The 25,574-nt window shown below is 38.9% G+C and overlaps 1 protein-coding gene across 1 annotated transcript in view; it reads right to left on the bottom strand.

Moving 5' to 3' along the window:
* The window catches only part of tmf1 (TATA element modulatory factor 1), a 42,106-nt gene that overhangs the window by 3,651 nt on the left and 12,881 nt on the right, over positions 1-25,574 (bottom strand). The window contains exons 2-16 of the mRNA XM_063067940.1: positions 22,953-24,433; positions 21,943-22,046; positions 20,505-20,631; positions 19,555-19,660; positions 18,649-18,791; positions 18,159-18,325; positions 17,454-17,610; positions 15,931-16,023; positions 14,812-14,968; positions 13,461-13,653; positions 10,633-10,702; positions 10,459-10,551; positions 10,193-10,312; positions 6,914-7,066; positions 2,494-2,619 (exon numbers count right to left, since the gene is read on the bottom strand). Coding sequence (XP_062924010.1) covers positions 2,494-2,619; positions 6,914-7,066; positions 10,193-10,312; positions 10,459-10,551; positions 10,633-10,702; positions 13,461-13,653; positions 14,812-14,968; positions 15,931-16,023; positions 17,454-17,610; positions 18,159-18,325; positions 18,649-18,791; positions 19,555-19,660; positions 20,505-20,631; positions 21,943-22,046; positions 22,953-24,433 — 3,290 coding nt within the window. The remainder of the gene's footprint in view (positions 1-2,493; positions 2,620-6,913; positions 7,067-10,192; positions 10,313-10,458; positions 10,552-10,632; positions 10,703-13,460; positions 13,654-14,811; positions 14,969-15,930; positions 16,024-17,453; positions 17,611-18,158; positions 18,326-18,648; positions 18,792-19,554; positions 19,661-20,504; positions 20,632-21,942; positions 22,047-22,952; positions 24,434-25,574) is intronic.

Genomic DNA, 25,574 nt, shown 5'->3' with positions numbered 1-25,574 from the left:
TAAAGGGCAAGGTCGGAAACCACTGTTGAATGCACGTGATCTTCGAGCCCTCAAGCGGCACTGCCTAAAAAACCGTCATGCTACTGTGACAATTATAGCCACCTGGGATCGGGAGTACTTCAGAAAACCATTGTCACTCAACACAGTCTGTCGCTGCATCCAGAAATGCAACTTGAAACTGTATTACCCAAGGAGGAAGCCATACATCAACTCTATGCAGAAACACCGGCAAGTTCTCTGGGCCCGAGCTCATCTCAGGTGGACCGAAAGACTGTGGAACCATGTGCTGTGGTCAGATGAGTCCATATTTCAGCTAGTTCTCGGAAAAAACGGGCATCGAGCTCTCCGTGCCAAAGATGAAAACGACCATCCAGATTGTTATCAGCGAAAGGTGCAAAAGCCAGCATCTGTGATGGTATGGGGGTGCATCAGTGCCCACGGCATGGGTGAGTTGCATGTATGTGAAGGTACCATTGACTCTGAGGCGTATATTAGGATTTTAGAGAGACATATGTTGCCATCAAGGCGACGTCTCTTCCCGGGACGTCCATGCTTATTTCAGCAGGACAATGCCAGACTACATTCTGCACAGGCTACAACAGCGTGGCTTTGTAGACACAGAGTGCGTGTGCTTGACTGGCATCATGAAGAGGAGAATCAGACAACGGAGACCACGGACTGTTGAGCAACTGAAATCTTATATCAAGCAAAAATGGACAAAATTTCCAATTGCAAATCTACTACAATTAGTATCCTCAGTTCCAAAACGATTAAAAAGTGTTATTGAAAGGAAAGGTGATGTAACACAATGGTAAACATGCCTCTGTCCCAACTTTTGTTGAGTGTGTTGCAGCCATCAAATTCTAAATTTGTGTATATTTACAAAATACAATTAAGTTGGTCAGTAAACTATTGAAAATCTTTTCTTTGTACTTTTGCCAGTTAAAAAAAGGTTCACGTGAATTAACATATCACAGATTTTTGCTTTTATTGCATTTTGGAAAATATCCCAAGTTTTCTGGAAATGGGGTTTGTACTACCAAGCACCTTACAACTGTGCCCCTTCGTGTTAGCCACTTCAGCCCTGGGAAAAAACCTGACTATCCACATGATCAATGCCTCTCATCATCTTATACACCTCTATCAAGTCACCTCTCATCCTCTGTCGCTCCAAGGAGAAAAGGCCGAATTCACTCAACCTATTCTCACAAGACATGCTCCCCAATCCAAGCAACATCCTTGTAAGTCTCCTCTGCACCCTTTCTATAGTTTCCACATCCTTCCTGTATGAGGCCACCAGAACTGAGCACAGTACTCCAAGTGGGGTCTGACCAGGGTCCTATATAGCTGCAACATTACCTCTCTGCTTCTGAACTCATTCCAATGATTGAAGGCCGATGCACTGTATGCCTTCTTAACCACAGGGTCAACCTGCACAGCAGCTTTAAGTGTCCTATGGACTCAGACCCCAAGATCCCTCTGATCCTCCACACTGCCAAGAGTCTTACCATTAATGCTATATTCTGCCATCATATTTGACCTACCAAAATAAACCATCTCACACTTATCTGGATTGAACTCCATCTGCCACTTCTCAGCCCAGTTTTGCATCCTATCATGTTCCGCGTTACCTCGTGACAGCCCTCCACACTATCCACAACAGCCCCAACCTTTGTGTCATCAGCAAATCTACTAACCCATCCCTCCACTTCCTCATCCATGTCATTTATAAAAATTCAAAGAAAAGGGCTCCCAGAACAGATCCCTGAGGCACACCACTGGTCACCGACCTCCATGCAGAATATGACCCATCTACAACCACTGTCTTCTGTGGGCAAGCCAATTCTGGATCCCATGCCTCTTTACTTTCTCAATAAGCTTTACATGGGGTACCTTGTCAAATGCCTTGCTGAAATCCATATACACTAGATCTACTGCTCTACCTTCATCAATATATTTAGTCACATCCTCAAAAAATTCAATAGGCTCGTAAGGCACAACTTGCCTTTGACAAAGCCTTGCTGACTATTCCTAATCATATTATGCCTCTCCAAATGTTCATAAATCCTGCCTCTCAGGATCTTCTCCATCAACTTACCAAGTAAGTAAGACTCACTGGGCTATCTCTACGCCCTTTCTTGAATAAGGGAACAACATCCGCAATCCTCCAATTCTCCAAAACCTCTCCCGTCCCCGTTGATGATGCAAAGATCATCACCAGAGGCTCAACAATCTCCTCCTCCGCCTCCCACAGTAGCCTGGGGTACATCTCATCCAGTACCAGTGACTTACCCAACTCATTTTCATTTTCCCAATTCAAAGAAAGACAGGCCAATTGTAATCTATGCCCCCAACCAAACCTATAACCACCAAGTAGGACTGATATTTCTAACAGTAGAGATAAATGAATGAATGAATCCAGTGGTAGCATTTTGAAGAATATGATTATGATGTTAAAATTTGCACTTGAAGCTGAAAATAAATAGTATGCACCTTAAGCTGTAGACGCAACTTGGGGATTTCATTCACTTTTTCTTGCAGTTCATCATTCTGTGTAGTTAATTTGACAAGTTCCTCAGCCATGATAGCTCGACTTCTTTCAAGGTTGGAAATTTCAAGCTGTAAAAACAAAGCTTGATTTAGTTGATCTATATTATTTATTGAAGATAGAAAAGATCAAGGAGATTCATTTAATCACTAACTTAGCAGTGCCCAAAATAATTAGGAAGGTGCAAATGATATTCTAGCTCACTCTTCAATGGATTGGTTTATATTGACAGAATTAACATATTCTATAGTTATTTGAAGAAATTTGAAACTCAAAATCCAAGATAGCTTCAAAACCTGTCTGATTTCATTTTCAAGATGGTTCAGATTCAAAGCATCTGATTTTTTTTCTTTAAGTTAGTGAAACTAAATTAAGTGAAAACTCACTGCTTCAGGTGTTATTGCATGGAACTCACCAAGAGATGCTGACTTAACACTCAGAATAAGGAAAGGAAAAGTACGTCGCATCCGGAATTTCTCCGGTTAGTGGACGACTTCTGTCCATGCCACAGTGATGTAGACGGAAGTCACGTACAAGGCAAGTTACAGCAGTGGTTTGCCATTGCCTTCTGCTGGGTGAGTTTCCAAAGAGATCACCAGCTCGTAAACCAGCACGGATGGAAAGCGTGCAGGGGAGCTGGCTGGATTTGAACTCGGGATCTTTCGTCCCAAAGTCCAGCACTGATGCCACTACGCCACCAGCCAGGTCAACACTTAGAATAAATGAAAAAATCTAAACAACATTTAAGTTTTTATGCACAACATACGGCTAACATAACTTCAGAAAAATCATACATCTGATATACAATGCTTTGATATGTAATATAAAGCCATAAGACAAAGGAGCAGAAGTTGGCCATTCGGCCCATCAAGTCTGCTCCGCCATTTTATCATGAACTGATCCATTCTCCCGTTTAGTCCCACTCCCCTGCCTTCTCACCATAACCTTTGATCCTATCAAACCTCAGATACCTATCAATCTCTGCCTTAAATACGCCCAATGACTTGGCCTCCACTGCCACCCGAGGCAACAAATTCCACAGATTCACCACCCTCTGGCTAAAAAAATTTCTTCACATCTCTGTTCTGAATGGGCGCCCTTCAATCCTTAAATCATGCCCTCTCGTACTCGACTCCCCCACCATGGGAAACAATTTTGCCACATCCACTCTGTCTATGCCTTTCAACATTCGAAGTGTTTCTATGAGGTCCCCCCTCATTCTTCTAAACTCCAAGGAGTACAGTCCAAGAGCGAACAAACGTTCCTCATACGTTAACCCTCTCATTCCTGGAATCATTCTAGTGAATCTTCTCTGAACCCTCTCCAATGTCAGCACATCCTTTCTTAAATAAGGAGCACAAAACTGCACACAGTACTCCAAGTGAGGTCTTACCAGTGCCTTATAGAGCCTCAACATCACATCCCTGCTCCTATACTCTATTCCTCTAGAAATGAATGCCAACATTGTATTTGCCTTCTTCACCACGGACTCAACCTGGAGGTTAACCTTAAGGGTATCCTGCACGAGGACTCCCAAGTCCTGTTGCATCTCAGAACTTCGAATTCTCTCCCCATTTAAGTATAGTCTGCCCATTTATTTCTTCTACCAAAGTGCATAACCATACACTTTCCAACATTGTATTTCATTTGCCACTTTTTTGCCCATTCTCCCAATCTATCCAGGTCTCTCTGCAGACTTTGTTTCCTCAGTACTACCGGCCCCTCCACCTATCTTTGTATCATCAGCAAACTTAGCCATAAAGCTATCTATTCCATAATCCAAATCGTTGATGTACAACGTAAAAAGAAGCAGCCCCAACACGGACCTCTGTGGAACACCACTGGTAACCGGCAGCCAACCAGAACAGGATCCCTTTATTCCCGCTTCTGTTTCCTGCTAATCAACCAATGCTCTATCCACGTATGTAACTTTCCCATAATTCCATGGGCTCTTGTTTAGCAGCCTCATGTTCGGCACTTTGTCAAAGGCCTTTTGGAAATCCAAATATAAAACATCCACTGTATCTCCCTTGTCTAGCCTACTTGTAGTTTCCTCAAAAAATTGCAATTGGTTTGTCAGGCAGGATTTTCCTTTAAGGAAACCATGCTGAGTTCTGCCTATCTTGTAATATGCCTCCAGGTACTCCGTAACCTTATCCTTGACAGTCTCATTGCTAATGGACAACAGGAATGCTTAAGATGTCAAATCTGTTGAATGCTATTAGTAATGGACTATAAATCCCAGATTCCAGTAATAAAAGATGTCAAATCTTATATATATTAATTAGGTTAATGAGCAAAAAGGGGAGGGGATTGTTTGCAAAAAAAATTGAAAGGCACATTGTGCCTTCAGTACAAGAACATCAAGAAATTACCTAAAAATATTAATAATCTTTCCAAATATCAATGAGGAAAACTATAAACAGCATTCACGAAAATTACCTAAAACTCTCAATGCTGGCTATGTTTACAAAAAACAATAATCCTGTTTTAGCATACTCTTTGTAGATAATAATTCTGCCAATATCCAAATTAAAACTGATACAACCTGACAAGCTACCTACAATCAATCCAATTCAAATGTACTAAGTTTATCAACAGCCTGGTAGACAAAGAAAATATATTTTTAAAACTATACAGGTCACATAAAAATGTGAATAAATTCAATCGTTTTGTTATGCTAAGTAATCCCAAGGCCTGGACTAATGATTTGAAAAAAAAAATCATACCATGGCAATGTGATAGCAAAGTAAAAAGTTGGCTTCAGTAATGGCAACAATGAACCAACCAGATTTTCGCATTCAGTCCACTTAATGCCTGTAATGGCTCTGCAAACCATCACTGCTTTCTGAGGCAGTGCTCTCTCCACACAAACCACACTGGTTCACAGGCAGCTCTTCAACATCTTGCTCAAGTAGAATGAAGAAACATAAGCCTACCCAGCAATATTCTTGTAAAATAAACAAAATCAATAAAAGAACAATCTAAGCATTAAATGTTAAATCGAAGAAATCTGATCTCAAAATTGAGAAAAATTTGGATAATACTGTGTATCTAAAATGCCAAGATAAATTGGTCAGAAACCAATGAAATTCTTGCTATTGAGGGAGTACAGTGTAGGTTCACAAGGTTAATTCCCGGGATGGTGGGACTGTCATATGTCGAAAGATTGGAGCGACTGGGCTTGTATACTCTGGAATTTAGAAGGCTGAGAGGGGATCTTATTGAAACATATAAGATTATTAAGGGATTGGACACGCTGGAGGCAGGAAGCATGTTCCCGCTGATGGGTGAGTCCAGAACCAGAGGCCACAGTTTAAGAATAAGGGGTAGGACATTTAGAATGGAATTGAGGAAAAACTTTTTCACCCAGAGAGTGGTGGATGTATGGAATGCTCTGCCCCAGAAGGCTGTGGAGGCCAAGTCTCTGGATGCTTTCAAGAAAGAGATGGATAGAGCTCTTAAAGATGGCGGAATCAAAGGTTATGAGGATAAGGCAGGAACTGGATACTGATAGTGGATGATCAGCCATGATCACAGTGAATGGCGGGGCTGGCTTGAAGGGCCGAATGGCCTACTCCTGCACCTATTGTCTATAAATTCTTTTCCACTTTTAAAATTGCGAGAATGAAAAGATTGTAAAGACTAGCAGTCACATTAACTGACATGCCACAACTTGTAGATATTAGTTCAACAGAATCTGGATTCATTTTCACTACAAAGATGTAGTAATAGATAGTTTTTTTCCCCCAGAAATATTTGATTCTGGCTTTGTTTAACAATCTCCAAGCATAAACGTTCATCTCCAATATTACGTACTAGGCATTTCATACCGGGAATAAAAGACCAATTCCAGAATACCCTTTCAATAACTTGACTAAGGTTTTTTTTACCCCCACTGTATCATCCCAAATTAAAAAGCTTTCTTTCCTTCAATGTTCTCAAAAGGTTCTCTTTTCTACCTTCACTCTTGCTGATGCTTCAATGCTCTCTCTGACCCCTCTCTACCCTTTTAGTTTTAAAAAAAATATGGTTCTAACAGCTATTAGAAATACATATTAGCTAATTTGAAAATAGTGATCTTCAAATTCAAAAGAAGGAGCAGGCCTTACAATTATATTTTATGTACCTATTGGAATAGCAGTACCAGATTTTGAATGAGACTAAAGAATTGAGAGGTTAATATAGTACAGATGTGCAGAACGCATTCTCATTCCAGAGTCAAGTCAAAACATATTAAACAGTATAATAAAGAACTAGCTTTAAAGAGGTACACTGGGCAGTTCAAAACAAAGGCACTTAGTCAATAAAAGGTATAGTATATTATAGAAGTCTTTGTGCATTAATTGCTTCATTGCTACTGACCTGCAGCTGTGCAATTTCTCCTTCTCTTTGTTTTAGTTGAGACTGCAAATTTTCGAAGATGCTTGACTCTGCTCCCATTCTGAGTACATCATATAAGCTGTTACTGCTGGCTGACGTAGTTAGGGGTGCAAATGAATGTTCAAATAAATCATCCTAAAAAAAAAAAATACATCATTACTAAATTTTCAACGTTCAATTCTTTCCAAGCCCTGTCGTTCAATTTGTATGAGACAGTGCGGGATGACATACCAAGGTTTTACTATCCATCTGACTCTGCCTTTTACTCCTGCCAAATTTTGTCTGTCATAAAAACTAATATTCCAACTCAAGTTTCAAGTTAGACACTGCAGCCATAATCAAAATCTGATCTCTATACTTATAGATGCCGGGAGGTGGACACCTTTGCTAACCGTTGTTTGCATGCAAAGAGTCAGCAAAGTATGGACTCTCCCCACACCTTTTGTTTACACCAGACTGGACATATGGTGACAGCAGGATAGAGGAAGGATTAACATTAAGCCCACTGTGTTTAAAATAAAATGAAATTATTTCCCAGTAGCAAGATTAAATAGGAACAACATTTTAAAATATCTTATACCAAGTGAACTAATTGCACTAACACTTTGAAGAATAATATTTCAAGATGTCCAATAAAGTATATGGATTTAATGGAAACTTGCCAAGTTTGTGAAATCATAATTCACATTACACCATAATAAACAAAATCAGAATTTACACTAGCTTCACAGTGTAAAACAGGCAAGATTATTACTGCCATTCTTCTCCACTACACCAGCTGTCTAGTGCTGCAATGTCTTCTCCAAGCTGTTGAAACATCAGATTCTCTCAAGTGCTTCTCAGCATTTTTAATGTCAAAGTTCCACTCAATGACATGTTAAAGACAGGTTTGCATGTTTGTATGTTGTTAAGACAGGTCTTAATAGCATACAGGTGAGCTATAGCCTCAAACATGAGGAATCAAACTGAACATCTTAAACCTAGAAGCATTTATCTCAAGTCTTTTAAATGCAGAATAGTAGAAGCCTTATTGAAACAATTTTGCCAGTGGGGAAATATTTCATTATATTGTACATGCCAATATTTGCAGATATGTATTAAAATAAGTTTTTCCCACATTAAAGCACAACAGTAACAGAATAACTAGATGCCTAAAATAAATTAGGTACATTATTGAGGACAGATGACAAGCACAAATCCCTAAAATTAATGAAGCAAATGAATGAACTACTTTGATGTTGCAGAAATAAATTATGCCAATTAGGCACCCAGAGGGCCTTATGAGTACACCAGACATTATTTTTGACTACTGTAGGCATGTTACAGTAAAACAATAATTCCACGCCCTCGGTATTGTTGCCATGAGACTGCCAGACTTTTTTGGAATGTTGGATATTACTCTTATTGATACCCCAATACATTTTCCTTTAAAATCAAACACAGTGGTATTATAAATTTTTAAGTGATTATGTGGAAAGGGAGTGCGGAAAAAAGAGCCCAATGCATTTAAAGGAAATGCAGGAAATGTGGCCCTTGAGAGCCAGATGGTGAAACATCAGAATTTCCAACTGACTAGATAGCAGATTATGAATTTTACTATAGCATCCAACCATATCTCCAAGAGGACCACAACCTTGTCATGGTTTGGAGGCTTGTGTACCTTAATGACCCAGAGAGCTATGCTGGCTAGAGTCAGAGTTTAGGCTTTGGCTCTTTGTAGGGTTACCCATGTCAAGCAGGTCAAAATGCACAGGCCAGACTAAGAGTGGCCCTCCAGTCCTCCAGGTTGGGGAGATTCAGCTCAGGGCTAACATTGACTGGTTTACAAAAATTGTTACAGAAACCACAATGAAGAATTCTTCTACATCTGAGTGCAACGGTATTCCTGAGTCTCCACTTGGGACTTGCATGACTGATTGCAGTGAAAACTGATGGAGGAAGTCCTGAATACTGCCAGAGATGGAGGACCTTCATTGCTGCCCCAAATGCTAGCAGCAAAATGGGCAGCAAGTATCCAACCAGAGATGCATCAAATACTGGGCCAGAAATACAAATTACTCCAATAATCATAAATGACACAATTTTTCATTATATTTGGGAATAGAGTGCAATGACATGGTCTGTCAATTACAGAAAATAAGGCTTGTAGTTAAATTTTATCTATATTTTCTTTCTCAGTCCAGGTTTGTATTACAACACACTAACAAATATTTAAATGCTATCCGCCTTTGTCAATTATTGTGACTCTGCTTACAGATATTCTGTCTACAAGTATCTTTAACATCCCCTACCTCACCACTGTAAACTCACCAACACTGCTTGACAGTGCACTGAACCAGGAAAAATGGACCTACCATACAGCTTCACATTACCTGAATGGTTTAATACAAGTTAAAATTAGTAACATCCACACTGCCTGTGAATGATTACCTAACCCCATTAGAGACATACCATATTGGCCTCAAGCATGCAATTTTCCCCCATGAGAGTTCTCGTTGCCCTGGTGGAAGCAAGTGAGTACAGCCTCTTTCCAACAAGGAATATTATTTCCCTCGGCTGAGAATTTTTCTTAGAAAAAATAGGAAGTTGTGAGACTGCCACTATCCCTTTCCAGAATTCAGTTTTCAGACAGATTTCTAGCTGCTTCCAATGTTTATCATCATTATGTAGAGTTTGATGCCTCATTATGACACTGTAAAACAACAGTGCAGCTGTGGCACTCTGGGTCTTGCTATGGCAGGCAGGTAGGCCTCTCTGCTTCATGTCGTGTCCATCTCTTTCGAAGAATGTTGGTGATATTGTAGGATGGTATTGTGGTTCTGCATTTATGGATTGGACTATTAAGTTCATGGACCGTTACTTTTTTCAGACTTAGGGTTTTTATATATTTTTTTAAATTGCCCGTTCCTTTTCTGTTTTGTTGTACTTGGGTTTTTTTGGGGGGGGGCGGGAGATGTTGATGATTGGGATGCCATTTTTTCGTACAGGGGAGTTTGATGTTTCTCTCTGAATGACTTTCACACTTTCGTGGCTCTCTGGAGAATACAAATTTCAGAGGTGTATATGGATACATGCTTTGATTATAAATGAACCTTGCTGAGATCATTTGCTGTCCTTTCTAACATTCCATGCTAGTATTTTCCATTTTCTCAGTCCCTAACTTGGATACTTTGAAATTCTCTTCTTTGATTTCCAGAATCTTTCTAGCCATTTTGCCAGCTTCCCTTTCATAATTAGTGCTGGAAAATTAGAGATTCCGACCTGGGAATGGCTGGAGGCTTGCAAGATTGCCATCTCAGCACCACTAACAGAGCTGGATCGAGAAAGAGTTGGAGTGACGGTCAAAGCCTCTGGTCCCTGATTAGTAAGTAGTTTCCGCTCCTTTGAAAAAAACAAAACTTGAGATTACAAAACTTGACAAGCAATGTAATTCTTATATAAACATGTCTAACTCATGGGAGCAATTCATGCACATAAAAAAGCTCCAAATACTAATGAGATCTAATCAGAATTTTTAAGCTAAATACCTTCTCTTTTAATGCATCTTGTGCAAGGGTTGCTTTTTTCCTTTCCTGTTCAACTTTCAACTTTTCCACTTCCAACTGTTTACTCAGGGCATTCTAATAAGAGAAAGTATCATGAGTTGGATTGAAAGACAATAGTCCAGCAGACTAATTAAATAAATGTGAGCTTTTTGTTACCTTTTCCTTTTTTGATTCTTCAAGAGCCTTAATGTATTCAGACTTCAGATTGTCAAAAGCCACACGATGCCTGAAAATAGTAAGTGCTTATTTTCCAATAACTTAGCTCACCTGTATCAATGCTAATAGCAAGTAAAAGAACAGTTTAATTAACAAATCCAGACTTGTACAAGATGTTGCATGAATACATGTTATTAATATGCAAATTTTTCTGTCTTATTATACATGTTACATTGTAAACCCTGTTGTCACATTGCAAATTCCTATATCCAAATTAGTAATTATTTTTGCCCATGGAAAATAACCGAATTTAGCAAATTTCCCAGCTTGTTATTACCGCAAAGGTACAGAATGTGTTACATAAATTAATAGAAAAACTAAGTGACTTGCTTTTCATTTTACTTCATCTCAATGCTTCAAATAACTTAGTTACTTTATATAAATTGTAATTTTTACTTCCTTTAATATTTGATTATTTTGAATCAATTTTAAGGCTTTGATCATCAGAAACATGTAAATGCAGTTGAAATGCCTTTGAAGGCAGTGAGCTGTCAAAAGGCCTTCATGGATGTTTATAGACTGGGCCCAAAGGAACTGCTACAAAGACTAATCACTACTGAGAGCACCCTGACTCCAACAACAAGACTTAGAGCAGGGGTTCCTAACCTTTTGACACCGAACCCATGAACACTACCTCTACTTTTTTTTGTATTTATTTCTGATTTTTGCACTACTTATTTTAAGTATTTAATATGCACACATATACACAAACACATACATATACTGTAATTCTGCTTTTTTTTTATACTTATCAAGTTCTGCATTGTACAACTGGTGCAACATTAACACATTTCACAACATATTAAACCTGATTCTGAAGTGTTTGTTTACAGGCAGGCACAAGAAAAAATAAATTACTATGTAGATCCAACAGGTGGCACCCTTTGGATTAAAACGGGAAACATTCATACAAACCAAAAAAAACAATGACATGCATGTGTCTAAAATCGGGCAAACATGTTAAAATTAATTTATTTCACATTATTGGTATAAAATCTATTGATTTTGGATCTTTCTGGAAAAAAAAATTAACAAACAACATTTTTGTTTCAAAAGCAACTAACGTTTCAATTATGAAGCAGTAACCAGGGTAGAATCATCTTCAGCTAAAAGTCAACTAAATTCAAACTGAGGATTTATGTGATACACACAAAAAGCTGGAGGAACTCAGTAGGCCAGACAGCATCTATGGAAAAGAGTAAACAGTCGACATTTCAGGCTGAGACCCAAACATCGATAGTTTACTTCCCCCCCACCCCCCAAAATGCTGCCTAGACTGCTGAGTTCCTCCAGCATTATCTATTCCTTTGATTTCTGCAAATGCAAATTTTATCTTGTTTGAGAATTTACGCAAGTATGTATAATTTAGATTTTTCACCCCAATGGAGAAATTCTCAACTACTGAGTAAATAAAGTTTGGCAAATCACTGTCCACCTGTTTCTATTTCCCAATATTGAAAAACTATAGTAAATTATTGTTATATTTGAAGAGTGTTTGGCACATGCATGGATAGGTGGTTTGGGAAGAGGAACGGATTGTTATAGATGACAAATGAGTGAACTAATGGCAGAGTACAATTAGACACTTCAGAACATGAAGGTGTGGGAGAAAGGTGCTGAAGATGAAAGAGGATTATGGAGATGGAGGCAAAGAGAAAGGAAACACCCTATTGTTGTCTGGGAGAGATAGATGTAAGAAATGAGATTGCATTATCGACGACCACAGAAAACACAATAGAGTCTAAACATAAACTGAGGGAAAAGAAAGGCACAAGAACAGTGATATGGAAGATGGTATTGTCAGAAAAAGTAGTTCCAAGATGGAAAATGCAGTGGAAGGAACAGTGTGGGTAATAGAAAAACAGAAAACGTAAGTAATAAATACTGACTAAAAATTGCTGGCCAGTATTGGTTGAGGAAGACTAATGTACCTAATGGATAGATGAAGTGCTCGAGTTCTTTTTGATCTAGCCTTCCCCTTAATTGATGGTACATAAATATTAGTATACATTAAACAACAGGAATTCTGCAGATGCTGGAAATTCAAGCAACACACATCAAAGTTGCTGGTGAACGCAGCAGGCCAAGCAGCATCTATAGGAAGAGGCGCAGTCGACGTTTCAGGCCGAGACCCTTCGTCAGTATACATTATTAATAAGGGCGGATGAATAATAGAGTACAGTAGCATAGATATACAGAGCTTTAAAATCTGGGAAAAAGGATTGTTAAGACAAACAACATTGCTTAATACATCAATGACTTGAGCATAACAGCAAGGATGCAATCAAAATTAATACAGGAGATTGGCCACACCAGAGATGGGTATTATGTGACTTCTTGACACCTAATTACAGAATGGATTCTCAATTTAATGGTTACAAAGATAGTCAGAATAGAATAGGAGTGAAAGAATACCGTAATAAGGATCAATTTAGAATTCGCTTAGTCAGTAAGGAATAAATTTACAGGCAGTAAAGTTTACCCACTAAGCATACAGAATTAACTCAATTAAAATAGAAATAGAGAGGATTGAATAAGAAAGTTTCAAATTATGACCAAAAAAATGTTTCGATTGGTGGTATTGCTAATTACTAAAAGAGGAAATTAATAAAATACTTAAATGCATAGTAAATTGTCCAAATTGCCATAAATGTCAAAACTAAAATATTTAAAATCTACAAAAGCTATTTAAGGCAGTAGATTCAGGTGCCATTTTAAATATCCCAATTTCTCTAATTATAAATTAATTAAATTAGCATTTTACTCACCTGCTATTTTCATCTTCAGTCTTTTCAAGCCTGGCTCTTTCCGACTCCAACTGAGCTAGCAACCTGCTCTTCTCTTGACGCAATAAGCTGTTTTGTGAATCCAGTGAAGAGATTTGCATTCTAAGAGTAAGCAGTTCTTCTGAGACCGTCCGCTCTTTTTCTATAGCAGCTGCAAGCTGAGCTTGACTATCAGCTAACAAAGAGAAAGATTTTTTTTTGGTGCATTAACATCTCCATGGGTAATAAACTGCAAATTTTACTTCTCATTATTGTACATGAAAGCGTTAGTTACTTAAAGTAACTTTTTCTGTTATCTAAAATGCAACTATTACAACCATCAAGTGCACAATTTTCTTCACCTTCATTTAGTGATTGGAACAGCAGCTAAGTTCAACCAACACTCTGCATTTGCAATTTCAAGGTAGTTCATCTGCAAAAAATCAAGCTGTTGCTTGCAGAAAGTGAACTAGGCATACAATTAAAGCCAGTAACAAATGTGTGTTGGACTGATCACAGTGATGCTGGGAGAGATCTTCCTGATCCCCAGGCTTTTACTATGTATATCAGAGTATTTTCCAAAACATTATTAGCTTTAACATAGCAGAAATGAAGCAGCAGCAGTTACCTGGCATTGTTTGAATGGCATTCAAAACAAATCTCCTGAAGTACCACATGATCTCCAGCAAAATTAGACCAGATATGATTATTAAACAATTTAGCAAGCAGCAAAGATAGATTACACTAGCTGACTAATATGAGAAAATAAAATCAGAATCAGCTTGGACCAAATGGCACTCATTTTAATATTGTAGTGTTTAATTATTCTTTACTTCCCCCAAGAAGTTATTCCGAATATTTTATAATTTTGTTACTCAACAAAGTACAAAATCATTCTACACAATTATTTTCCACGAAATCCAGTCTACAGCAATTGTATAATGAGAGGAACACTTCAAATACTTAGTAGTTCAGGCAGTACAGTTGAAAGCTGCAACTTAAGATCCGAGTTAAATTTCTTCCAGCTATCATAATTGGAGTTATTATCACTGACATACGATTTGAAACGTGTTTTGTGACAGCAGGACAGTGGAAAGACAAATCTATAAATTACAAATAGTGCAAATAAAAGGCATAATAAGGTAGTGTTCATGGATCATTCAGAAACCTGATGGTACAGGGAAAGTACACGTAGAAAGCAAACTAAACATATTGCATCAAGGCCAATGAACAATTACATAGAAAATCTATTAGTATTCCATAAAGGTTTAACAAATACAATTCAATTTTTTTAATACTCAAGTAGTTGACTGGTAAATAAGCTCAATGTATGCATAATGTTATTGTTAGTTACCTAGTCGATTAGACAAGTTCTTTTCCAGTTTTTCCCAAGTTGCTGACTGTGCCACAAGCGTGGCCTGTAGATTTTCAATCTGTCGCAGAAGTGGTCTGCTTGCAGATGTAACATTTTGGCTTAGCTCCTGGTTTCGATTATCTGCTTCCTGAAGTCTCTTTAAAATTCATACATTAAAAATATTTACCTTATGGGGTATTTTAGTCTCGTCAGATAAGCAAAATATGAAGTTATATGTAATTATAGTTATAAATAATCCAAATGGATTGAATGGCCCAGATTACATAGGCAAAAGAAAAGTAAAGAAATTGCAACACAAAGCTATAATTCATTTTAATATTGGAAATCAAAATATTGTATAATGGATTGTATATTGTACAATTGTATAATCTCTCCCTCTTCAAAAAAAAATTATCTGCCGCATTTAAAGATCAAATAACCATAATGCCAGATGTCATGAAAAGTTTTATTTTCAAATTTACCTATCCCCAAAGCCAATGACATCACACTCCTCACCTTGCTAAAACCTTATATAACACAAAGTTCTGAGAGGCTGTGCTACCTGTAATCTTCAGATTATACAGTCATGCAGTGAAAGATTTACAGATCCTTAATGTGACCAGCTGTTATGGATGACACTGATCTAGTCTCTTCTTGATCTACGTTACAGTTGAAGCAAGGACATGAATGGTTTTCTGCATACAACACTCTGGTCAAAAAGGTTGTATGCCAAGATGATTAAAGCAGCTACACTACCAGTTAAATATAGTTCTTCATAGAATAACCTGACCCTTCCCCCACCCCTCGGTAGATCAAAGTCTCCTTAGCCAACAAGGAATTATAATAGCGATCTGGAGTACACATTTAACTAATTTTCACCTATTCTAATCCAGAGGTATGAAGGCTAAGCTTGTTACTGTGTAAATAATAATATCTGAATCAAAGGATTTTTTTTTAATCTATGTATACTAAAGATGTTTGGTTCAGCCCGTAAATATGTTTAATTTGACAGGAAAATTATGCCCAAAGTACAAAATGTACTGAGCTTGCTTTCTTTCCAGTTGTCTCCTCCTAAATCATCCAAACCTGATTTCATAAATATACAGTGATAATGAATACCTGTTGAAGTTCACTAATTTCTTGACGCAAGTAGTCCTCCTTCCTGGCTTGCTGTTGTTCAGCCCGCTGGAGACCCAACCGGAGATCTGCCACCTATATACCAGCCAGAAGTAACCAGATTAACACACTATGCAACATGTAAACTATGCAAGACAATACTAAGCACAACATTCGAGGTTTTTCTCCCCCCTATTTTAACAGACTGACTAGAAACTGAAACGTATAATTTATAACTGAGGATGCAGTATTAAAATTAATACACAAATTTAAATATTTTAGAAAACAATTATACACAATAATTTATAATAAAATATACCAGTCCTTTCCAGCTTATGATATAAACATGCATTTGGGAGAGAAGAGGAATGGATTTGCCAGTTAGTGGGGCTGCAGGCATCTTCTGCCATTCCGATTTGCACGTGGTCCAGGTCAAGAACAGTTCATAGGAACAGAACACTGCCATAACCTGGGGTGGGACCTATAAAACTTATGAAAAACAAAAGGTAAACATCTACCACCTGTTCAGCAGCCACTGCTGTTATTTGAACTTTCAAGGACTCTGCATCTCATGCTCTCAATATTTACTGTTTGCTTGTTTATTTATTTATTTTGAATTTGCAGTTTGTCTTTTGCACATTGACTGTTTGCCTGTCTAATTGTGTGCGGTCTTTCAGTGATTCTATTGTGTTTCTTAGATTTACCATGCAAGCCCGCAAGAAAACTAATCTCAGGGTTTTATATGGTGACATACATGTACTTTGACATACATAAATTTGTCATATTTTGCATTGTACACTCCGTGGCCACTTTATTAGGTGCACTTGTACATCTGCTCATTAATGCAAACATCTAATCAGTCAACTCATTGCAAAAAACCACATAGACACAGTTAAAAGGTTCCGCTGTTGTTCAGACCAAACATCAGAATGGGGAAGAAATGTGATCCAAATGGCTTTGACTGTGGAATGACTGTTGATGCCAGATAGGGTGATTTGAGCATCTCAGAAACTGCTGAACTACTGGGATTTTCATGCACAATAGTCTCTAAAGCAGGGGTTCCCCAACGATTGGTCCATGGTAGTAAAACAATGCTATTAAGCAGGGGTCTGTGGATGCCAGGTTGGGAATCCCTACTCTAGAGAATGATGCAAAAAAAAAAACACCAAAACAAAACATCCAGTGGGCGGCAGTTCTGTGAGTGAAAACACCTCTTTAACGAGATAGGTCAGAGGAGAATGGTCAGGCAGGTTCAAGGTGACAGGGAGCCAACAGTAACTCAAATAATCACACGTTACAACAGTGGTGTGCAGAAGAGCATCTCTGAAGGCACAACACATTGAAGTTGATGTACCACAGCAGCAAAAGACCACGCCGGGTTCCCCTCCTGTGCTTATAGTCACAGTGAGTATTGTTCAATTGATGATTTGTAGTAGTCTGCCATGTAATTTTAATCAAAAGCATTTTCAGGAAGTTCAATTAACCAAATTTATTGCAAGAATAAGCACCATAACAATTATACTAACTTGAACCGCGAGCACCTCCTGTTGCTGCCTTGCCTCTTCCTGGGCTCGCTCCAGAGCCACTGACAGTGCCTCCTTGGTTTTAATCTCATGACTCAGAGCTGCCTCCTGGGCTTCACTATCTTTAGCTGCATTTACCCTATGTAGTTCGGCAAGCTCCCTGAAAATAAAAAAATTAATGTCAAGAGAAATTACTAAAAACGTATAAAAGAGAAAATAAGTGTGCATCAGAAATTCAAAGCTGTTCTCTGAACCAAGGAGGGGGGCTAAGTAAACTTAATAGTTAGTTCTTCCTAAATTAGGCCAGTTCTGCATAAACAACAAGCTCTACTCGAGTGAACAAAGACTGGAAACGGGATTACATATTGCAGCCAAAACCCCTGGCCAGGTCCATCACGTGAAACTAGCTCCCAACGATAAACACTACAGAATTAGTAAATTTGCTGTTAAAAACCAACTCGTGCTCTTGGAAAGAGAGGAGGGACTTTTACCAAATTACTGTCTGCAGAGCACAGGAATGGGCTTTCCTCATTTAGGTGAGAAATACAGCAACTTGAAACCCTGAAGCAAAATGGTAACACGAAACAGTGTTCAATAAGTAGCTGTTCACTTTAATATATCCTGTGCATTCACAGACTTAAAATAATGTTGAACTATTTTCTTCCAGCCCTTGAAGTATGAAATGTAAATCATGTATCCTACTCTTACTTGTATGAGTTGTCAAGTGCAGACTGAAGGCTACGATTATTTTCTAGAAGCTCATCCATGTTCATTTGAAATTTGCTAATTTCTTTTTCTTGTCTCTCCACCACATCATGCAGCTTCTTGATATTCTCTCGATGCTGTTTTTCCACTTCTTCTTTACCATCAAGTACCTGCAACAAAAAATGAAAGAAAACTCCCATTTAGGCTAATGTATATAAAACTAGTTGTTAAATGTAAGCTTCTAAAGTGTTAACTTTCAAAGTCAAACTAAATTGCTCACTTTTCTGAAATATATATTATGCTATTAACCACCGCATACAAACAGAATGTAACGCTATAAAAGAGAGGAGGTTGTCAGGGCCTGACCAAAACATTATCCTTAGACTTAATACAAAACAGAGTGGTATTTCAAAGGTAATTACGTTGTTGCTGGAAGCAATGTTTTAATATTCTGAGACCATTTTTAAGGACAGCATGAATTTCATTCTCTCACCTGCTGTAGATGCTTAATTTCCTCCTCTTGTTCTTTTGTCTTCTTACTTTGTTTTGAAATTAGTGTCTCATGTTCTTTTTCTTTCATCCTTAGTTTCTTTATTATGTTTGAATTGTGCAAGTGTTGCTTCGAGAGCTTCTCTCCTGAAACCATGAATGGTATATTGAACATAAATTTGTCTTCTGACTTCTTGTTTCAAGCAACCAAAATAATACTTAAATAAATACTTTAAGTAATTTTCTAACAAAAGCAAATTGCAAATGAGGTCTAATCATTCTTTTTCCCAGTGTCAAAAGCTATGGACCTGAACAGCAGCAATTTTCTTTCATTTATTCCCATGTTTGCCACATTTACATGTCCTTATAAAGATAAAAATTACAGATCCACACTGCACACACGGGTGTATACTTTGTTACGATGTTTCAATTAACTGACATATACACAGAATAAGTAACCAAAGGAGCTTGTGAAATTATACAGTAAGTATTCGCATCATTTCATTGTGATACAGCACAATTTTGGTGTTACACACCAGATATTTCTTCCTGCTCATTTAAGCAGCAAACCAAAAAGAATCTCAGTAACAACCAAGCACTTGGGTTGCTACCAAACTGGGCTCATGCTAAAGACCTGTCATAAAGCTTGTTATAAAAGAGCTCTCAAAACAAATCTCATAGGTTCAGTCAGTGTTAACGTATCCCACTTCCAGTCGGAAGCAAAGATACAACAATGTTAAAAGAAGAATTGAGAATGCTGCATTATTTCATTAGTACAAGTATCAGATTTTGTAATACTTTACAGGATTTTAAGCAATGATCTTTCTCTGACGTGTGGAATGTGAGTATTTGGGATATTACATATATTTAATGTGATTGTGCTTTAAAATCTTGATCTCATTTTTCCTACCCTCCTCCAACAGTCCTCTGATCTGTTCATCCTTCTCCCGTACCAGATCTGCTGTTTCATTTGAAGTAAATCGAGTAGCGAGCTCCGCCTTCAGTGCTTTTAATTCCTAAATGCTCATAAATTGTAGGAAAAAAGTGAATTTAACATTGAAAACATCTCCATAAATTCTTAATTATAAGTTTCAACATTCTTTCAAATATCATTTCCATTTCAACTATATACATTCACCTATTTAAAGGTCTGTGCTCAAAACTACTCCTGTAGCCCTAAACGTACAAGAAATGGGGGGCGGAATACAGGTGATAGGATAGTTAAAGCTCAATAACCTAGCATGTGCTGCACCTGACAAATGCACTAATTAAGCCTACGTCAGCACTGGGGAACCTCCAGCACTGCCCCAATGTCATTCTCAGTGTTCCTCGATGATGCCCTGTGTCAGTCAGATTGTTCCAACAGCCACCCAAGTGTCCCCTTGGCATCTCAATGTCAGCCTAGGTGCTCTTAGGTACAAATCTAGTATCAGCCTTTCACTTCCTGAGAGTCATGCCAACATCAGCCTGGGCAGCCAGAGTAATTTACCGCTATTGTTTCCTCAGCATTGCCCGAGTACTCAGTCTGTTCTGCCAAAGGTCAGCCTATGCACCCCCTCAGCACGATCCTATTGTCTGCCCTGGCCACCCTTTAAATCTACAAGAGCATCTTCCCAGAATTTCGCCACAGCAATCTCCCTGCATTGGCCCAGCCTCAAAGCTGTCCCTCCTTTAGCCCAACAATTCCCTCACACAGGAGTTACTGCAGCATGCCAGTTAGTGAAGCACGAGATGCCCAAGCACCCTCTGTATTACAGTATTTCCTCTCCATCTTTATTATATGCTTTTAATTAAAACTTGAGTGTGGATTTCTAGATTTTAACACAAGAAAATTCAAGCAATAGTAACAACTCTGCTTACTTTTTTAATATCATCCCTTTCTTTACAAGCAAGTTGGGTTTTCTTTTCAGATTCTGCAATGCGCTGAGTGAACTCGTCCTTTAGGGATGAGATACTGGTGCTTTCTTCCTTTAGTCTGATCATTTCACTTCACATGTAGAAAATGAAGAACAAACATTTATTGAAATCATTCAGAATCAGAGACTGATGGCTGTTACTACATAACAGGAAAATTAAATCAGTGTATTTGTATTCATTGGTTAAATGAATCTCTATGAAATTTAGCCAAAAATATCCACACCTTACTTTCTAGACAAAACTGAAAGGTAGCAGTTAAATGAATGGACTTTACTTGCAAAAGGTAACTTTTACCTTCCATAAATTGAACACCGAAACACTAAAGCAATCATTTGTTCTACATTTACAGGTACTTTAGCAAAGCATTACTCTTGCATTATGGTGGACAGAATCAAGAACTATGATTCACATATAGAACAAAAACTAAATCTGACAATGTGCTGTGTCACACTGGCGTAGTAACACACCACGTACTTTGATTCCTTATTCTGCCTTAACACTATTTTATCACAACAAATATTGAAGTGTTTTTAATATCCCAAGTAACTGAAATACAAGAAATACCCACAACCAGAACAAGATTTTGCTTTACCAGTCCTCAATAATGGCAGAAAGGATCAAATATTGAATAAAAATAAGCATTACTAGAGGTTACCAGAAGTGTTGAATTAATGCCCAAGTAAAATATTTTTATAGCTTATCTATACAAATGTTTACATTTAAAATGAAAGATGTACTCTGGAATACAAAACAAATAAAACTGTTTTAAATACAAAGAAAATAACGTATTGTTGCCTTTGACATAATTTCAAAATCTTAACTAAATCAATTAAACCAAATAATATTTGTTCATTCCACTCCTGTATTTTCAACAGCACAGTACTCTCTGAAACAGGGAGCGAGTTTGTAATTCTGCAAGGAGGGTGTTGCGAGGGTGAAGTGCCACGGGGGAGGTGTGGGACAGGAGGTAGAGGAGTGCCAGGGGCTGGGGCGGCGTGAGTGCAAACCCTGAGAAACCAGGCAACGCCATTTGGTTCTAAACAATTGATTTATCGATCATTAGAGAACATCTCTCAGGTGCTTCCTGCTCCCTCCCCACACCTAGTTCATAATACCCATATCAGAGTCAGGTTTATCATCACTTACACGTCATGAAATTCATTTTTTTGTGCTGCAGCAGTACAATGCAATATACAAAATTACTACAGTACTGTGCGAAAGTCTTAAACACCCTGGCTATATATATGTGCCTAAGAATTATACACAATTCTGAATAAAAAGAGAAAATATGATTTTTTTTTAAAGTGTTTTCTTCTATCACCCTGTGTAGCCTATTTCCTTGTACATCTAAAGCAAGGGCAAGTCAATAAACCTTACTTACTCTTTCAGGTTATCAATTGCCTCCTCCAATGCGGCTTTATCTTTGCTAACAGACAACAATTGCGATTCTCTCTTTTCCAACTTGTCTGTCAAATCATCAATAATCTGAAGACCATTAAAAGATAAAAATGAATAATACTACATCTTCAAAATCAGCTTTGGCAATATAAAGCAAGCAAATCTGGGCAGGACAGAATTTCAAAACAATGCATTATCATCAAGAGCTGGTAATCAGCCAGACAAAGTGAAGAGCATGATTCAAAGACTATTCTGCGGTAAGACTATCTCACCTGATGTTCACCATCTCATTTCATAATTACCTTGCCTGCACATTTAAATCTTAACTGGACAGAATCTTTACCAAACAGACATGTGAAGAAGATGGTATCTGCACCTCAACTGGTAATGACCTAGGCTGAGTAAAAAAAGACATTGGTTCATCTCATTCCAGAGATTTTATCTTACAAATGTAAACTGGCACTCCAGTGTAGCACTGAGAGAGTGTCACACCGTCATCTTTAAATCATATCTGCTCTCAGGAAAAAGCCTTATAGGAAAATATTGGAATTCCAGAAGGAAAACAAAATTGAATCTTTAGAACTATAACCTGTACTCACACTGTAATTAAGAACAGAGGGCACAGCCTCAGGATAGAGGGAAGTCATTTTAGAACAGAGATGAGGAGGAATTTCTTTAGCCAGAGAGTGGGGAATCTGTGGAATACTTTGCCACAGGCAGCTGTGGAAGCCAAGTCTTTATGTATACTTAACGCAGAGGTTGATAGATCCTTGACTGGTCAGGACATGAAGGGATACGGGGAGAAGGCTGGAGATTGGGGCTGAGAAAAAAATTATATCAACCATGATGAAATGGTGACCAGATAGGCCAAATGGGCTAATTCTGGTCCTATATCTTATGGTCTAATGTAATTATATAGTCAAGTCTGCACATAAATATTTTAACATCAAGACTACCATGTAAAATTATGATATATATCATGAATAAGTTTACCTGTTGTAAATGAAATTTTTCTAATTTACTACTGGGCTGGGATTCATCTCCAGCAGTTCCTTCCGTTGGCCGGTTAATTACTGTACATTCTGCATTTTGGTTCTCAATTTCCATCAGGCCAAGTACAGGCAGGACCTCTGGCTGATCGCTGTTCACTGGTGTGGCACTTCGGCCACTCTCTTCCATCTCACTCTCATCCAGTACGTTCTCTTTCTGAGCATCCCTCGTGCTCGCTTCCATCTCACTCTCATCTAGTACGTTCTCTTTCTGAGCATCCCTCGTGCTCGCTTCCATCTCACTCTCATCCAGTACGTGCTCTTTCTGAGCATCCCTCGTGCTCGCTTCCATCTCACTCCCATCCAGTACGTTCTCCTTCTGAGCATCCCTTCTGGTCCCTTCAACATTCTTTGCCGGCACGCCAGTTGATGAACCATTACAGACGGACTGAGTAAGTGATCCCGAGGCCACATTGCATCCCCGACCTGAAGTTTCATCATCGGAATTGATCTCGCTCACACTCCGGCTGTCTAATGACTGCACACTAAAAGCATCGATTCTCTCAAAAGCATCAGAGGAACTGCAGCTCTCAGTAAGTTTCTGATATTCATCCAGACCATGATACTCAGGACAGGCTGACGCTGACAGCAGCTGAAAGGATGTCTGCATCAAATGCAGATTAGCCTTTGAATCTACAGCCTCCTGTCTAGAACTCGCCGAACTCTCACTAATCACACTCTCATGATCCAATACCTCAATGTCACTTGTAGTTGATGTTCCTGATGAAAATGTACTAATGGGGGGAGAGGGGGTGTTACTTTGCCGGTCCTCAGATTTTTGTTCTTTTGCTTCCAAAATTGAATCCTTCGCGGAAGCAGTGCGGGATTTCGAAGGACTGTCAGGTGGACTTGGAGACTTTTCGGCATTTTTCTGCACCTTTTCAACGCGAGAGGCAACCAATGCATTTGGCTTGATTACTTCAGAAGTCACAGGCGCATTCTCATTTCTTGCCACAACTAACCTTATTTCATCTTTATTCTGCGGCTCCTCACTTTTGAGAGACTTGGGACTTCCAGCCTTTCCACTAAGCAGCTGATGATCATTCAACTGATCCGTGACCTCCGAATCATTGTGTACTTTCTGAGGGACAGCAGTAGGGTCCTCAGTGGAATTCTCCTTTTCTGGCACATTTAGCTCCACAGATTCCGTGAGATGAATAGTCAATGTTGCCTCTACTTCTTTGGGCAGTTGGGATTTGCTTGGGGGCTTGGACACAACTGATGTTTGCTCTATAATTGCAGTATCTGTTGAATTCAGAAAAGCATTGAAGAATGTCTCCGACTCATCCACCACAGTTCGCGTAACTGGTTTGGTAATAGCTTTTGGTGAAGCTGCAGGGTGAGGTTTGGGGTTGTCATCCGACGATCCCCATTGTGTGGAAACCCATCCTTCATTGATTGAAGAGGTTTTGCCTGGCAATATTACTGTAATTTAAAACAAACAAGGTATCAAATCAAAGAAAACTTTCCATTCCAATGTATTTCTACAGCATTTTACTGAATTACTGAAAGCATAAGGTAATTTGCTCCTAATGCAATAACCTTTGGAAATCAGCATCTTGTAAGAGAAGGACAGGAGAAGAGAAGGGCTTTGATGGAAGCTTCTGTGGCAAGACAGGGTATACTGATCTGGCTGCACTACAATAGGAAGGATGTCATTATACTGCAAAGGTGCAAAAAAAAGGGGGTTTACAAGGATATTACCAGGACTGGAGGATTTGAGCTATATTGAGAGGCTGGATATAGTCTAGAACCCTGTAGCCCTGTAGCTCAGAAGGGTAGAGAAAGGAAGAGGGCAGTAGAAATAGGGGACTCGATAGTAAGAGGGTCAGATAGGCAATTCTGTGGACGCAGTCCAGAGACCCGGATGGTAGTTTGCCTCCTTGGTGCCAGGGTCCGGGATATTTCTGATCACGTCCAAGATATCCTGAAGTGAGAGGGTGAGGAGCCAGAGGTCATGGTACATATAGGTACCAATGACATAGGTCGGAAAAGGGGTCCTGAAAGGAAAATATAGGGTGTTGGGAAGGGAGTTGAGAAAAAGGACTGCAAAGGTAGTAATCTCAGGATTACTGCCTGTGCTACGCGACAGTGAGAGTAGGAATGCAGTGAGGTGGAGGATAAATGAGTGGCTGAGGGATTGGAGCAGGGGGCAGGGATTCAAGTTTTTGGATCATTGGGACCTCTTTTGGCGCAGGTGTGACCTGCACAAAAAGGACGGGTTACACTTGAATCCTAGGGGGACCAATATCCTGGCGGGGAGATTTGCGAGGGCTACTGAGGTGACTTTAAACTAGAATGGTTGGGGGTGGGAATCAAATTAAAGAAACATAGAAACATAGAAAATAGGTGCAGGAGTAGGCCATTCGGCCCTTCGAGCCTGCACCGCCATTCAGTATGATCATGGCTGATCATCCAACTCAGAACCCTGTACCAGCCTTCCCTCCATACCCCCTGATCCCTTTAGCCACAAGGGCCATATCTAACTCCCTCTTAAATATAGCCAATGAACTGGCCTCAACTGTTTCCTGTGGCAGAGAATTCCACAGATTCACCACTCTCTGTG

This window comes from Mobula hypostoma, chromosome 15 (genome assembly GCF_963921235.1).
Source record: "Mobula hypostoma chromosome 15, sMobHyp1.1, whole genome shotgun sequence".
In the NCBI taxonomy this organism is placed as follows: domain Eukaryota; kingdom Metazoa; phylum Chordata; class Chondrichthyes; order Myliobatiformes; family Myliobatidae; genus Mobula; species Mobula hypostoma.
This window is presented reverse-complemented; position numbering and strand designations above follow the sequence as displayed.